The 17,828-nt window shown below is 35.4% G+C and overlaps 1 protein-coding gene across 2 annotated transcripts in view; it reads right to left on the reverse strand.

Annotated features, from left to right (window-relative positions):
• The window catches only part of atad2b (ATPase family AAA domain containing 2B), a 93,599-nt gene that overhangs the window by 38,629 nt on the left and 37,142 nt on the right, over positions 1-17,828 (reverse strand). For both annotated transcript variants that reach the window (XM_062969112.1, XM_062969110.1), the window contains exons 8-17: positions 17,231-17,306; positions 16,386-16,484; positions 14,806-14,917; positions 14,367-14,482; positions 12,353-12,527; positions 11,255-11,343; positions 9,813-9,972; positions 8,708-8,798; positions 3,296-3,607; positions 431-566 (exon numbers count right to left, since the gene is read on the reverse strand). In XM_062969112.1, the coding sequence (XP_062825182.1) occupies positions 431-566; positions 3,296-3,607; positions 8,708-8,798; positions 9,813-9,972; positions 11,255-11,343; positions 12,353-12,527; positions 14,367-14,482; positions 14,806-14,917; positions 16,386-16,484; positions 17,231-17,306 (1,366 nt within the window). The remainder of the gene's footprint in view (positions 1-430; positions 567-3,295; positions 3,608-8,707; positions 8,799-9,812; positions 9,973-11,254; positions 11,344-12,352; positions 12,528-14,366; positions 14,483-14,805; positions 14,918-16,385; positions 16,485-17,230; positions 17,307-17,828) is intronic.

The following is a 17,828-nucleotide window of genomic DNA, read 5'->3' on the forward strand; positions in this document are numbered from 1 at the left end:
TTATTCCCAGCATAAACACACAACAACTGTAGGAATAATTTTTCCAAGCTATCAGGAAGCCTCATTCAATGATCACTATTGCTTGGCTCCAAAAGCCTCCAGAACTGCTGACAAACAAGAGAAACAGGACACAGGTTATTCAAACAAATACAACAAAGAACTAACACAAATCATGAGACATGGCCAATACCCAACGGGGTAATTCTGTGGATAGCACTTGCTTTTGACAACAGAATTAGAGAAAGGGCACTATAACTCTCTAAAGCCCTCTGGGGAGCTATAAATACTTCTAGATATCATTTTCTGATATGATGAAGGGCTGATGAAAGGAGAAGATAAGGAAAGTTAGCTCAATTTAGGACTAGTTGCTACTGTAAATACATATTTCTGCAGAAATCTCTACAATGACCATATGAGAGCATCTACTTACATTGTAAAATGAAGATAAGGTTTATTATTTATAGCAGCTGATAACTGTTTCTTTGGTGATCCCAACGGACAACTTATTTCAAATATTGATGAAGCATTTTCATCTTCACTATCATCCAAAATGAGATTTGTTGCATCTATTCAATCAAAAGGGAAATCTTATTAGTGATTAACACTGATTATCAAATAAAAGGAATCAGATATTAAAACATTTTCCTAAGCTCAAAATAAACTTTTTGCTCATGGAGGAAATTCTATGGAAAACAAAATTATGAAAGAACATCAGTACCCACAAGCCACAAGACTGCATTAATCCGTGGAACTGAAAAAAGGCAGAACAATCTTCTTTCCACCTATAGGATCCATATAGTTCTTAGGAGACCAAAACCATTTGGGGATAAGGCAAAGGACCGTGATTGGAGGAATTTCATCATTCTAGTCATTAGACACTAGATTTACATCACATGCTGCAACACAGGAAAATATTCTAAATATTCTATATTCTATTGTATATGTGAACTCCCCCCCCCCCTTTTTTTTTACCAAGGGTAACTTTGGAATTTAGGATTAAACTTTCAAACTGCTCTTTCTTATTACTACTTGGACTTTTCTTGAAGCATCAAAGCCTAAGTCACTCAAAAAATCTGATTTCACATAATTATTCTGCCAACTCTCCAGAATGTGAGGTGTAATACTTCAAAAATCATACCAATGAAGAGTGAATTTGCTATTTAGAAAATTAATTCACAAGGAATTTACAAAGTTCCCATAAGCCAACTTTCCACTGAAAGCTACTCCAGAAAATTGGAGACCCTCCTTACAAGTCCTGTGGGAGGTCATATGGAAAACTACGGTAGACATTTTAACCAAAAATATTTCCTCCCTTCATACCAGAGATATAAGTCTTGAGATATAAGTCTTATCCATCAATGGAAGGAGCTTTCAATTAAACAATTAATCTTGTTTGCCATAATTGGGGGGAAATGAGTTATCCATAACTCAGTAACAAGAACACTTCAAACTTCCATCAAAGGTTCAATAAATTCTAATTTTAATTGGCCTATTTGATTTCCTTTCAACAAAGCAATGAAAGAATTTAATAGTAACTTTTACTCCAAATAGAACAGAAAACAAAACACACAACAATATTTGACATATAAAAGTATTTTCAATCAACAATCCTCTTTTCATTAACTTCATATCAAAACAAATAACTGTACCAAACAAAACATACAGAAGAAAACATGAGAAAAACCACATACTAATAAAACATATACTGAATAAACAACTCATTAAACACACTAAAACAATTTCCAAATTATAACTACTGAAAGTATATAACTCTATTGCTATTACTTCCTCTATTTTAAATAAAAATAACTTAAATAAATCTATCTATTTCTATAAACTATAACCATTCTAAATGCTAACTAATACGTTCACACAATTTAGAAATCCAAATATAATCATACATCTACTCCATTCTCATTATCAAGGGACTCAATTTTCAATTTACAGAAATTAAAATTGAGAAAAATAATCTTAATAGGCTGTCCATAACCCCTTTTCAATAATGGTCGGGGAACATCTTAAGTTAAAGCACCACGGAAGCTAAGCAGATTTGGAGCAGAACAGTACTTTGGTTATGACACCTTTAGGAGAACTTTTTGATGGTTGATAAAGCATCGCTTCCAAAAAGTAGTGTTTCTCAGGGCTATAGAAAAATATTGTTCTATTTCAGTTACATACACCTGAAACATATGAATGTTTAGGGAACAGAAAAACAAGCATTTGGCATTTCTATAGTAGTTTTAAAGCATATCCTTTTCTGATGCCTATTCTTTCACTGCATTATACCAAATAATTTCAAAAGACAAGTTAATAGCTGACTAATATCCTCCAGTAAAAATATGATTCAGAGTCATATTCAAATGTATCATTTCTGATCGCCAGAACATATGACTTCATTTTGTGTATCTGTTCTGCTGCTATTCCTAGGCAACTATGAACTAAGTCAAATAACGGTGTTACACATAGAACTATATAATCAATACCTAAGACCAAGCCTTCTTAGGCTAGGTTAATGTTTCAAAAATAATATTTAAAATTAAATAACACCACTATTGTTGATATCTATGTTTAGATTGACCCAGAGTGGTATAGAACAAAATTCCATGAAATAGCCAAATAAGAAGAGCTTTTCCTCAAAAAAAAAAATCTGCTATGGGGAGTTGGGATATCCTTCAGAGCATGGGGGTGGGGATGTCCATGATCTTTCAAGGAAAGGAAGAAATACCATTAGAACACTTTCACCCTTTAGTTCACTAAACAGCAACCTCAGTTCAATCTGATTCACTTTCACAAATGGAAGGAGCTGCTCAATTTACAGAACAATAGATCTAGAGCCTATTAAATGTACTAAATAAAGAAAAACATGCCCAAGAGGTTTTAAGATTTAAAAAGTTTTAATTTTCAGTTTTTAAATTATTTGAAGTTTTAAAATTAGATAAAGATTAACCATTGGCCTTTCAACTAATGACAACAGCAATACAAAGATACCAAGATATCAGTTTTGCTAAATATATTTATGGGGTTGTGATGCACAAAGGTATTATAGATAAGCCCCAAGGTGGAGATATACCAAGTGTTTTCCTTTGATCAATAGTGTTACATATAGTATCAAAAACTGCTTTTGAAAAACCTCTTAGTTTCAATAGTTTAGTACTTCAGTAATCACAGAATGTTGTCTGGAGCATAGAGATGTGCAGAAATGGCAGCATCACATTACCGATTATGGGCTTAGTTTGTGTTGGTAAGAAACTGAAGAAAAAAAGCAGAATAAATTGAAATAAAAATGTAGAAATACCTTCTTTTTTATCACTCTGACTGATTTCAGCATGAGGAAACACTCTACGTAAAACTGCTAGAATATCATTGAAAGTCCTTTCCAGCAGTGGCCTTACGATGGGAGACAGCGCATGTCCTGATGACATTACAGCACGCTGAGAGGCAGGCACAATATTCTGCATTGCATGGTAAAAATCTTGTGCACTGAGAACTATTGAAGCAACGTCAAGCTGCAGCTTCTGACTGCTTGCGTAAATCTGAGGATAGCGCCGTCGCAGGGCAATCAAGGCAGCCTCAGTGCAAAGTGCTTTTATGTCAGCTCCGCAATACCCTAAGGGCACAAAAAGAAAACATACACAGGTTTTGTAAAGGGGCAGAATACATTTTGCACATACCAAGCAAGCTGAAAGCAACCAGCATCATTCTGTCATATCCATTATGTATGCTGCAGTTTGTAAAGGTTTAATATCAATCGAACCTGCAACGGACATCTGAAGAAGTGTTAAAACTTGCTCTTAAGTTGGGTTTAAGACTTAAAAAAAAGAATTGTAAAGGAACCAATAAGAGAAAGAAACATGTGAATACATGACTATCCAACATTATCAGGTTCTATGTTTTTAGCAGACATGCTAGATGGCTATAGAAAGCACAGAATCAAATCTCAGCAAGGAGATATTTAAAAATAAAGCTTTTATTTAATTACAAAGAAACTCAAATTACCATAAATACAGAAGAACATGTCAACAGTTAAAAGCTTGGAAACTATATAGAGCAGTAAACAGACTTCAAGGAAGAAAACATTGGTAATCTTCACACTTCCTGCCCTCTTCTTCCATAATAACTGTTAACTGATTCATTCAAGAGCTCAGGGAAAAACCTGTCTGCTAAGATCTAAGTTTCCTCCATCATATATAACTTTTCAGTAAATACATTTTTATAGCTAGGACTCAAAATGTCCAGCAATGATCTATAACTGATAGCAGACATTTTGAAGCTTCTTTCCATTACCCTAGGAAGACTCGAACAAAATGCAATGGATTGGATCATAATCAACCAGCATTATCTTGGCTTATTCCTATGAACTGGAGAAATAATGGACTGGAAATGTCACAGAGGTTCACTACTAATAGGAGGAAGTGAGGAAACCTTCTCTCTGCAGCCTCCCCCCTCCAAATTCAAGAGCTCTGAGAGATCATCTAGGACAGTGGTTCTCAATCTGTGAGTCCCCAGAAGTTTTGACCTTCAACTCCCAGAAATCCCAGCCAGTTTACCAGCTGTTAGGATTTCTGTGAGTTGAAGGCAAAAAATCTGGGAACCCACAGGTTGAGAACCATTGCTCTAGACTCTCTCGATACCAACTGGGTATGAGAACTGCAGGGGTAGGATAAACATAAACCATTTTCTCCCTTTCTATTAGTGAGATCATCAGCTGGATCATAGTCATAAACAGAAGGGCTCCTTCTGTTCATGGATACCTAGTTAGCTCTTTTATCCCTCTCCTCTTCTGGTAAAGTCACAAGTAATCCATCTACTTCAATGTTAGATTAACCACAATTCAGCATTAAGTCCAAGCCACAAACTACTGTTAACTGTGTCTGAACTGTAGTTTGTGGAAGAAAGCAACCTCATAACATTTGGTCTGTCACTGACTTATTTCTACAAAGTATAATTACGGTTAACCACAGTATGACCAGACAGCATGATAAACTATAGTTAATCTAAAAGCTTCAAAATTCTTCACAACCATGCTGAAGAAGGAAAAAGTGAGAAACATGCAAGTCCAAGGCTCACTGCAACATGTTCCCTCTTAAAAGTGGCTTCAAATGACTTCCTGGTCCAAGTAAGACTTTCACTGGGCCTACTTTCAAGGGGCACATGATGAAATTGCCTCACCATCATATGACCTAGAGCAGGGGTCATTAACCAAGGATCTACAGACCTCTTGGGGGTCCATGGAAATATTTCAGGATCTGTGAGTTTGGACTGAAAAAATAAACCTATTATCTTTATTTTTCTGTGATGTCTAACTGAAATCTAATGTTTCCTTCAAGTATCAATGCATGCAATAAACTGCAGCAGTATTTCTTTTATATCACATTACAGCTGTTGCTAATCTTGAAAAATCAGTTATGCTCATCCATACTTTGAAATTATGGTAGTTGTTAGACCCGACACTAGATCACACGTGATGGCAGTCCTGCTGCTTATAAACCATGTTAGGTTATCAGGTCCTGAATTTGTGGGAATGTTTTAAAATGTAAATCTGAATAACCCTAAAATTTAATGTAAAGACATGCCAATGTTGATTGTCATAAAACTGTATGTTGCTGAATTTTGAAGGGTCCTTTGTTTTCATCTGACTGACAAAGGGGTCTGTGGAAGAAAAAAGGTTAAGAACCCTAGAGGTTACAAAGAGGCATCCTAAGTCTTTTAAAAATACATCCATGTCTAGTGAAGCTAGGGTTAAAGCTTGGAATAGTAACTGCCAACCAGTGTTTTAACACTAGGTCATGTTTTAAGTACTATACAGGAACCCAGCCTGTTTAAAAAGAAATAATAAACATTTCCAAGACACATTGTGATAATTGTTTCCAAATCTAAAAACTGCCTACAGTATGTTATCAACCTCTACACATTGATATATGAATAAGCTTTTTAAGAATAGAAAATGCACACACATGATCAAGCTGCTAGGACATGACCCTGCTGCAGAACCACAAGTTTATTTTACATAATTTGGCAAACGCACAGAGAGTTCTTATGATGATTTAACGACAATAGCCAAGTGTTGCCATAGATATTCAAAACTTGTTGGCTTAAACACATCTATATTTGCTTAATGACATATTACATTTCATAAGAAGCATCTAGGTGAATATCTTAATGGGAATCAGATACCACAGGAAATTATCTTAATTTAAATGCAGCAACGATTGAAAACTAAAATGTGAAAATAGCAGAAGAGGGGAAAAAATAAGTTGTCATGACACGATCATGCCATAAAAATGAGGTTATTGGGGCAGAAAATGTGTCCAGGGTCTGATATTAAATTTAAAATCAATTTGAACAGAGCAAGCTACAAAGTTGAGTAACTAGACAGATGAAATAATGAAAAAATCATTTTAAGAGCAGAAATTAACAGTATGTGGCCATCTGCTAAAAGAATAGGAAATATTAGTACAAGCATATATTAAAAGGATGCCACAGCAAATTAGAGGAGTGTCTTGGTTTCAGCCATCCATGTATGAGAAAACTAATGCCTATAAATGAGTCATTAAATGCAGCAAGGGAACCAAAATATTTCTATCACAAATGTATAATTTTGGAGTAACTTTGCTAGTACAGTTGAAGGAGTAAAGAAATTCTGTGCATTCAAAATTCAGATACTTGTGACAGCTATTTTTCAAGTTTCTTCTGATACAATGATTGATACCCCCTAATATCCAAGATAAATTCTTTCCTATGATCAATTTGCTAGAAAGCCAAGGCATGTTTGTTATACCTTTGTTTTAATACGTGACTTCACTCAGTTGCATTAAGCATTTACATAGAGTATCACTGGCTTGGATAATGCATATGATCTCTTTCGTCTGGATACCTTTCTCCATTATTTTCATATGTGTTCAACAAAATAATCCTCATAATACTTCTGGTTTGTTTGTTTTTTACATGTTGAGTTACAAAGACTTCATATCCACAAAGGGTTTTTTAAAGAAACAAGTTGCAATAAGCTACATACTAAAAATTAGAGGACCTATGCTCCAACTCTCGAAATAAAACAAAGCATTAAGATGTCTAAATTCCATTGCTCTCAATCCATGATCGCTGTGCAAAATTACTTCTGTACCATTCAGTCATCATTGTATTCCTTCTGATGCAAATATTTGTAGAATCTTGTCATTAAATTCTCCAAAGGGGTTGAATAATAGGAAGAGTTTACTAACTGTATCTAATAAAAGGTGAAGCAAATAGGTGTGCCTATATTACTTTTCAAAATGCTGAGTAAACAATGTTTAAGGGACTTCCAATAAAAATGACATAATGTCTTTGTAAATTATAGAAATTAGATTTTTATTCCTATCACACTTCATTGTAAAATACCCTTCAAGTTTAAAAACTGCAGTGCAATTGCAAGATTTAGAAACATTAATCTATGCTGAGAGGGAAGTCAGAGTAAAGATATGATATTCCCCCCAACTTTGATTTTCCTTGCTTATCTTCCTGGTCACACTACAGTTAGGGCATATTTTCTTACCAGGTCAACAGGAATTTTCCCTGCAACCTTAAAATATAATTGTTTGAACTGAAAAAATAGTCAACAAGAGACGAAAAAACATTTTGCATCATCTGATTCACATGTAATGCCTTCTGCAGAATCTCTAGAAGAATCTACATGAAATGGGATTCGGCACATGCTTTCTTACACCACGCAAAGCTTAATTTGTCATTTGCTGGAAATTGGCTTTCTTCTCACCAGAAGATGTTGGGGGTCTTTGCAGATCAAAAGTGGAGGAATGTTGCTTCGAAGGTAGAAGTCCCTGTGGATGAAGAGGATAATTCGGATGTACAGTAGCTGACTGAATGGACGCTGTTCAGTTTAAAATGTTACTGCTTTGATGTCGACCCAAATGATCTGATGCCGGTGCTTTGCAAAAAAAAAGAACGGTTGACTAGCACCAGATAGACAGAAGATGAAACCTGCTTTGGCGATGCTGTGGCTATTTTTAAGGGTTAGTTTACAATGTTAAATATGTCTCATTTGTAATTTTCCTCCTAACCTAACATTTTTAGGAGACTAGTACAGATGTCAATATACTAAGAAGTATTTTTATTTTGAACAAACCATCTCTTAGTCTCTGCTGTACGACTGGTGTTTCATAGTATGTTTCAGATATTCAGAACCCAGCTGTTAGAAACAAAAAAAAATCTTGTGACATTTACCAGCAGATTCTAGATCACATTTTTGATGATTAGTAGCTCAGATGTCTTCTCAGTGTAAATCATTCCAGTGGAGGGGGGAAATGGGCATGATTAGCATCCACACATCTAAGAAAGTAAGCTATTCCAAATTTTATTTGTAGTTGAAAAAAGTCTGGTGGTATTTTTCCTCTAAAAGAACTGCATCCAATGAGCTTTAGGGGAGCCTTCCATGTTAAATTCTATAAAGGAATAATGTGCCATGCCAAGGTTTTCGACATTATCTTACTGAGAATTAGAGGTGTGAAAGGAGACATCCATAAAGGTAGAATGAAAATAAATTATGTATATTGAAAATTCTAATATATATTCAAATGCAGGAAATTAGAAATATCAATGAACAGAACAGACGTGCAATATCTAACAACTAAGCATCAAGCATATTTCCAAAGCGAAGACAAAAGCTTTTAAGAACAAAGACCAAATCAGTAAGCACTAATATGATACCACTCACCGACACATTTTTCAGCTAACTCTTCTAAAAAATGATCTGATAATCTGGGGTTCCAGGACCTGGTATGAATTTGTAAAATGTGCTTTCTGGCCTTTTAAAGAAACAGAAAAGGTACTATTAAGACTTGCATGACAATACAAATAATCTACGGCTCTTATTGCTCATTTTTACTAGACTTTTTTTTTAAAACCCTTACAGCAGAAGAACATAACAGCAAAAACTGCCCCCACCTGAGCTAATGAGACACTGTCACTAGAATGCCTAGTGTTGTGTCATTTTCATAAAACTGTGATATTTCATAAAAAATATTCTAACAAATAACAATTGTTTTGTGCTCCCCTATTTAATATTAAGTTATGTACCTTATTATTTAATGTTTATCAAACAATTCACTACTGCAGGTACATATAAAAATATGACATTAGGCAAACAAATAGAATAGAACAGGGTAAGAGATGATATCAAGAAAGGTAGATTATGGTATGGCAAAATGATGCACCAAAAACAAGGCTGACAATAAAAGTAAATACATGGGGCAAAACACATAGAAATATATTTCATTCCAAAGCAAATTAAAGCATATCTTTATAGTTAACAAGTTAATGGTTCTTTCTTGTAAGCTCCAAAACTCTATTTCGGGCTGCAATGAGTTACAGAAAAAAAGCTGACATTCCCACTATTAAAATGCTGGAGTAAAGGGAGCCTTGCACTTGAACTTCCAACAATCTCACCATTTATGTAACAACATTTGCTTTCTGTCAGCAAGATTGTAGTAAATGAACTTAGATATTTATGACAAATTGGGGCAAAATGTCTCCAATGTCAAAATTAGTGGACTAAAGACAACAGTATTATTTATTTTTTATTAAAATCTTTATATCCCATTCTCTCTGTGACGAGCTCAGGGAGATAGATCTACAATAAAAACACAATCCTTTTTAAAACAATGTAAATAGTAAAAAAAAAACCTAGAAGCCTAAAAACAAATTTAAAATGTAAGAAATTAAAAGAAAACAGATCAACACTACCTAAAATATAACAACAAGATTCACTTAAAGGACAGTTTACGGTAATTTCTTTTTTCCATTTAGTGTTATAACCTTACCTTTTGATCAGGCAAGCTAAAAAGAAATTCCCTGTCAAAACGACCAGGTCTCCTGAGTGCTGGATCTATTGAATCAAGTCTGTTTGTAGCACCAATAACAACTATTTCTCCTCTGTTGTCAAGTCCATCCATGAGAGCAAGTAGAGTAGACACTATAGAGCTGAGACACAACATTACAAATCATTTAGAAAAATATTTAAATTCTAATGTATTCCTATTGAATAACTGATCACCACAATATAAGGTACAGAACTCCATACACAAAATTAACACATGCATTTGAGATGAACGGCCCTTTAAGATACCTTCATGAGTAAAGCATAAATATACTTAATATTGACCATTCTATTAAAAATACAGCCCCAAAATGAATTCACCCTATTCATCCTTCAAAGTAGTGTTGTCTCTCATCTCTGGGCAAGGCAAAAACTTTAAACCCTGAAAAACCATACAGACAAAAAAAGTCTGGAGAAGAATGGAAAAACATGAACTTTGCTGTATTATCATTAACTGCTCTGCCAGAAAGATACTACAGTAAGAAAAACATTTTTTTTGTTTTAAAAGTTGCTTCTGCTCTGATTAGAGGAAAGCTGTATTTAAAAAATCACACAAATTCCATCAAACAGCATTATTATTATGGCTGTGTGCACAAGCTTTTAACGAGTAATACGATAACGTCGACATGGTCCGATTGAAGGCTGAAGCATGAGGTTTTTAGACAAATGGATCTAATTTACTTATGTTTTAATTTTTATAATGTATTTTAATGATGTATTTTATAGTTTTAATTGATTATATATACTGTTTTTTGTTTTATTATTATGTTCTTGGCATTAAATGTTGCCAACTGTGTAAGCTGCCCTGAGTCCCCCCGGGTGAGAAGGGCGGGGTATAAATTCTGGAAATAAATAAATAAATAAATATTCCAGTAATTTCAGATGAACAAGCACTATAAAAGTATGTTGCTCTTCATATCCTGAATTTGCAATTTAGGAGAAAACAGCTCCTCTACTGCCTCAGCAAACTCCAAACCCCAGGATTTCACAGGATGCAGCTATGACAGTTAAAGTGGAATCATAGTGCTATAACTCTGGAGTGTGAAAGGATGCCATGATGACAATTCAAGTTTTAGTGTGAATAATTCATGACAAAACAAATTACTTATTTAAAATATTGTTTCAAGCTCAGGTTTAAAAATTAGCTTATTTTATAGAGTCAACAGGAGATGAATACAGAAAAGGGTTAAAAAATACAAGACATTCAGTATTTCTGTATGAATGACAATGTGCTTAACAATCATTTTAATGCTATGCATTTCAATATTTTAAACCCAAATTAAAATAATGTAATGTAATGTAATAATTTATGTAACCAAAGGGAAAATGAATTCAATGTATGTTTCTAAAATCATTTGATCAGCTGTAGATTCAGCTTTCACATACCTGTGAATCTGGTCTTGTCTGCTAGAACGGACTGGAGCCAAGCCATCTATTTCATCAAAAAATATTATGGATGGCCTCATCAAGTATGCCTGGTAAGCAACAAACAGTTTGAATTACACAAAATTACACAAAATTCCCCATTTCAAGTCTAGACTAACTTGCATATTTACTGCACTGAACTTACCATATATACTCGAAGACAAGCCCAGTTTTTCAGCCCTTTTTTGAGCTGAAAAAGTCTTCCTTGTTTTATAATGGGGTCAAACCAGGCAGCAGAGGCTGGAGGCCATTGCTTACAATATATGATATATTTCTCTCTCCTCTTACTCTTCCTTTTTTTAGTGTCAGGAGCAACTTGAGAAACTGCTTAACAGTGTGTTTTCTTTTCCAGTCAAAAGGGAAGGAAGGAGGGAAAGGAGATATATTTCATGTCCTCCTTATTTGTATGGCTCTTTTTCAAACCCACCCAATTTCTTGGCTTTTTTGTGTATCTAAATGCATTTATATGTGCATTTTTGTTCCCTTGGAAGTGTTCACTGGCCTTTGCAAGCCCTTAGATCTATAAATATGTTTCTATATATTAATGTTTCTCCTGAAGTCTTTGCAAACCATATATATTTAGTAATCTTATAAAAGCATTTTTCCTTGAAATATTTGTTAATCTTTCCTACAGATATATAGCCCTAAACGGTTTGGGACCGGCCTATCTTTGTGACCGCATCTTTCCCTATGAATCTGTGCGATCTCTAAGATCTTCCTTATTTATATTCTTTGCACAACTGTATTCTATTTAAATAACATTGAATGGTTTCTCACTCCTGCATTGACTCTTCCAAAAGATCACATCACAAATGATGTCATGGTGTTCTCTAGTCAAAACTGACTCTGTGATAAGTTGTCAGTAAATGCGAATGAATGCAGTTCAACCAACATCGTACTCTGGTTTGGACTGCGTTTTCACCCTGTCAGTTTGCTCATTTTGGTCACTGCCTTCCCAAATCACAAAGAAGTGATTTTGCCATCACTTACAATGTTTCCCAAAAGCATCTCTATCTCATTTAGATACAAACTATGAAGAGTATAACACTGTCTACTAACTTGATCAAAGAGGAGTCGAAGTTGTCGTTCAGATTCACCAACCCACTTGCTGAGACAATCTGCTCCTTTCCTCATAAAAAAAGCAACTTTTCTCTCTCCTTCCGTGCACTCGTTGGCCAGAGCTCTAGCTACCAAGGTTTTACCTGTTCCAGGAGGACCATAAAACAAACAGCCCCTGAAGACAAATGGACAAACATAGTAATCACTATTTCTTTTTTTTCCCTGTGTGATCAAAGCTGATAGTTGTGACCCTCATGGCAAGAGTTTCATTACATAATCACTCATCAATATTTCAATAAGCCTAGGGAAATTCAAATTAGTACAAATTAAGAATAAAAAAACAAAAGAACTGGAATAATTTAGAGAATGTCACACAGTGATTCTCTTTAACAGATATTATTTATAAAAGGATCTGATCATTTATATGAACAAAAACAATTCTTAAATCTTTCACTTTGCATTGATATGTCAACTATCAGGGCAATTCGCTATTACATATGACCATCAATTATTAAAAGAAACATCAAAAACGGTTCCCTAGGGAAGCAACACAGGAAAGCGTAGCAAGCACTGTCAATAAAATCTTAACGTTTTGCTTCCATCAGAAAAACGAACTTCTATACAAATTTGTCATGGTATAAACAATTTACTGTAGTTTTGTGGGCTACTTAAGACACCCCCTCCCCACAAGCTTTCTGGTTTTCCCAAAAATATAAAATAAATTCAGGTCAATAAAAAAAAAATGAGCCCAAATGGCATCTGAAAATGATCTCATGCCAAAATGTGCCAGTATGGCCCACCAGGGAAGAAAAGTTATGAAAAACGACCTCTGCCCTAAGTGCAGTTGCTCACTCATTTTAAAGGCTCTAAAAGACACACTTCTGAGATCAACTAGCAATTTTCTGCCAGTCTTCAAAATGATTGACCCAATTTGAAATTGCTATATCTCTGCAACCACAAACCACCCATGAATGAAACTCTTACGGCTTAAAAGGGTGGGACATAAAGCTTCAAATGATTACCGCTAGATGCCTCTCCCATCACACAAATAGCCCCAAGCCTCAGTCATTTGCAAGGTGGCAACACTGCAACATAGAGACTAATGAGATAGTACCCATTAGTAGGATTATTTTTAAGATTTGTTTCTGGTTCAAAATGTTTTGCAAAATTTGATGACTTGGCAACTCATTAAACTGTTTGTAACCTTTTGTGTAATTGTAACATGTTGCCTTTGTGAAATATATTGCTTGAAATTGGGTTCATCATTTTGAAACACCCTTTACAATAGTTTCCTCCAAAAGTGAAACACTGTCAACATATAGACAAGCAAATAAAAGAGGATTTGATTATGCAGTACCCTCAACATACTGTATGGAGGTTCTGACCACAATTTAACAGGATATCCTGTGCATATTGAAAAGATTGGGCAATCCAAAAGGAATCTTAACTTTTGTTTAAACACTCCAAAGCTACTTTTGAAACACACATATCCTTTCCAAATTAAGTCACATTGTGTCAAGAAAGTTAGTTATAAGGTTCTTTGAATATAAGAGTGTAGTATCAACCAGTGTTACCTAAACTTTATATGGTATTATGGAAATAGTCACTTTGCTAAACAGCTAATCCATGCAACAAGTATAGAAAGGATTCAGTCTGCCAGCTGGTCCTCTTCCCATTGGCACCTCTACCTTCAAACTCCTTTTACCTCCAGGTCCACAGCTGTATAGTAAATTTACAACTAGTAACAGTATGCATTAAGACCATAACTGACTAAGGGACTGTCAAATAAAAGATTTGAATGAAACAGGTGACATCTAACATTCCATAGGTGAACCCTGCTTCCAAAATAAAATTTCACCTTCCTCTCTGCCGCTCCCTACACAATCTGATGCTGAAGATCTCACAGCCCTCTGAAAAAAGTTATGGGTGTGAATATGGAAATCAAACAGAAAAGGAGAATATCTTCCATTAGTGTCTACTCAAATACATATAAAGGGGAGGGGAATCCACCTACCTTGGTGGTTGAATTTTAAATTTTTCAAATATTTCAGGATACAGAAGAGGAAATATAACCATTTCCTTAAGTGCATGAATATGATTGCTCAATCCACCTATGCTATCAAAACGCACCTAGGAGAGAGAATAAAGGTAACGTTTCATTACTGGTTTTAAAAAGAATCACTTCAAGTTTACAGAATGCACTCAGAGCCAGGTTTATTTAATTGAAGTGATCTGTAACATTTGGAAGTGCAGCAGTCCATCTCAAATTAAAATTATTGCTCAATACTATCAATCTTTAGTCTATAAAAGGCAGTTCAGTTGCCATAATTTAGTTAGATGGGTCAAATACATTGTGTACACTGAGAATCTGATTTTACAAAGCTTCTGATTAGAGATGCCAACATTACTTTTGCACAGATGTGTAAACTAGAAAACAAGCAGCTGAAGTATACCGATTTGTCAAGAATCATAGGATCGACATCAGCCAAGCTTGCGCCAACTTTCACTCGTTCACGCAGGATGCCACTGGCCAAGTCTTCTGCTCTGAAGTTCATAGGCAGACATCTGTTTGATATAAAAACCAAACACAGAATTTTCAACTTTATTTCAACAAGAGCACTAGCTAATGAAGTTATAGTAATGCATTAGGAAGTGAAAACAGACAAAGGGACTGCAGTGAACATGAGCCTGAAATGCACCTGAGCTGACTAGGTTGAATCCAGAACTTTTTAGTGGAGTCCCAAACCCCGTATACACTGTCCTTCTAGCCCAGGATCTGATCCCAAATTATCTGTTTATCTGTAAGTGGAGACTCATATAATCCAGTTCAAAAGCAGATAACCTGGGCTATAAGGGCAGTATAGAAGTGGCCCCAGTCAATGGACAAAAAGATGGAGGGGGGGACAACTATGGAAAGTAATGCTAGGAGCTTGATAGGGGATTGTGCATTGCCCTGTCCTCTCCTCATGCAGGGACTCCCACTGAATCTTGGTTATGTCCTCAAATGGAAACTGAAAACTCAATCCTTTCTACATGTGGAAAGAAAGTTCTGTGGCAAGGATGTGCAAAGCTCACCAGCCTATGGTTTGCATGTTAAAGGCCACAGGCCCAGCATCTTTAATTGTAATAAGGTAATAAGAAACATTAACAACCTTAGGTATGCAGATGATACCTCTCTGATGGCTGAAAGCAAGGAGGAGCTGAGAAGCCTTATCACCAAGGTGAAAGAAGAAAGTACAAAAGCTGGGTTGCAGTTAAACGTCAAGAAAACCAAGATCATGGTAACTACACCTATTGATAACTGGTAAATAGAGGGAGAAAACGTGGAGGCAGTGACAGACTTTATATTTCTAGGCACGAAGATCACTACAGATGCAGACTGAAGCCAGGAAATCAGAAGACGTTTACTTCTTGGGAGGAGAGCAATGGCCAACCTTGACAAAATAGTGAAGAGTAGCGACATCACACTGGCAACGAAGGTCCGCATAGTCAAAGCAATGGTATTCCCCATAGTAACCTATGGATGCGAGAGCTGGACCATAAGGAAGGCTGCGTGAAGGAAGATAGATGCTTTTGAACTCTGGTGCTGGAGGAAAATCCTGAGAATGCCTTGGACCGCAAGAAGATCCAACCAGTCCATCCTCCAGGAAATAATGGCTGTCTGCTCACTGGAGGAAAGGATATTAGAAGCAAAGCTGAAGTATTTTAGCCACATCATGAGGAGACAGGAAAGCTTGGAAAAGATCACGATGTTTGGGAAAATGGAAGGAAAAAGGAAGAGAGGCAAGATGGATGGACGATATCCTTGAAGTGACTGGCTCGACCTTGAAGGAACTGGGGGCAGTGACGGCCGACAGGGAGCTCTGGCGTGGACTGGTCCATGAGGTCACAAAGAGTCGGAGACGACTAAACGACTGAGCAGCAGCAAATTTCACATGTCTGACATAACAAATTTTGAATCAAAATACTTTCTTCAGATACATTTTGAATCAAAATATTTTCTTCAGATGAACAAACAAATGAATATTCTTACCGGTTTCTTGCTCTTGCCATGCTCTTGGATTTTCTTCTTTCAAAACGTTCTTCATCTGAAGAGGTTGTATCACTACTATGAATGGCATGCTTCTTTCTTCTATGCAAACAATGAAATATTTCAGCTCAATAGTATATAATGAACTGGCTAGTATTTACAGTAAATGACACCACAAGCACTTAGAACTTAAAAGATGAAGATAAGGAGCATCAACAGTGCTGCCTTCATGAATTGAGGTTATGAAAATATCACGCTAAACCTCATTTAACAGGATGGAACCAAGACACATTTTTTTTCTTCCAGAACAGTTGGGAAGCTGAACTGCAACCCAACTGAAAACCATAAAATGAATCAAAATATAACAAAAACTATGGTTCAGCAAACCCTTGACATCTTATATAATGAGACTTGAGCAGTGGGAATCCATTAGCCCAAACTGTTACAGGTGAAACAAGATATTTTATAACATGGTGTATACTGTCTAAAAATATATATTTGTACCAGAATAGCAAAGTGAGCCAAGAGTTACTGAAATGCTTTTAATATAAGTCTCTTTGAGTCTCCCTGTGGAGAGAAAAAGCGAGGTATAAGCATAAACATGATGATGATGATGATGATGATCATCATCATCATCATCATCATAATCATGGGACAGGAAAAAACTAGTGTTAAAAATAAACCACTGAGCAAAACACCATACAGTAAAAACATCCACCCAATGGACTTACAGTTAATATCTTTGTTTAATAAATTCATTTAGTTTAGCATTTTTCACCCAAAATATCTTTCTTAAAATCCAGGAACTCACAATTACAGATAGGAAATATTCTACCACTACAATTTACCTGATATGGCTTCTTCTTGCAGGAGATCTATGAATGTCAAATAAAGTATTTTCCCTTTTCTTCTGGTGAGCTGGCACTGAAAAATAATACAATTTTTAAAAAATCAGACCAACAGCATATTGTGTAGTTGACTTTGTTATAGATTTACATTTTCATTTATTGTTGTTATGTGTCTTCATACAACTCACAAATCAGACATTTGAGAAAATATATGCTCTGGCAACTTCTGCTTCTCTCCAAACCTTTTCTATAATGCAAGTATTCTTGATTTCCATCTGTCCACAATCAAACTGCTTTCATAGTTAAAATAACAATAATACAGCTTTAGGACACCGCTGAAATTCAAATGATAATTAAAAAAAAGCCTTTATATTGCTGGCTTGGGGGATATCAGAAATTTAAATTATTTTAAAGTACAATTTAAGATACCAGCATTCACTTTTAAATGCCTAAACAGCTTGTTACTTGATTCCTTCTATGTGAACCTGCCCATCCTTTAAATGAAGCTGTCAAATCCCTCTTACCACATAATACTGTTAGTGGCAGCATTCAAGGGGACCAAGGTAGTGGCCATCTGTGATTTGTTTAATTTCAATGT

The sequence above is a fragment of the Anolis carolinensis genome, chromosome 1 (assembly GCF_035594765.1).
Source record: "Anolis carolinensis isolate JA03-04 chromosome 1, rAnoCar3.1.pri, whole genome shotgun sequence".
Lineage (NCBI taxonomy): Eukaryota > Metazoa > Chordata > Lepidosauria > Squamata > Dactyloidae > Anolis > Anolis carolinensis.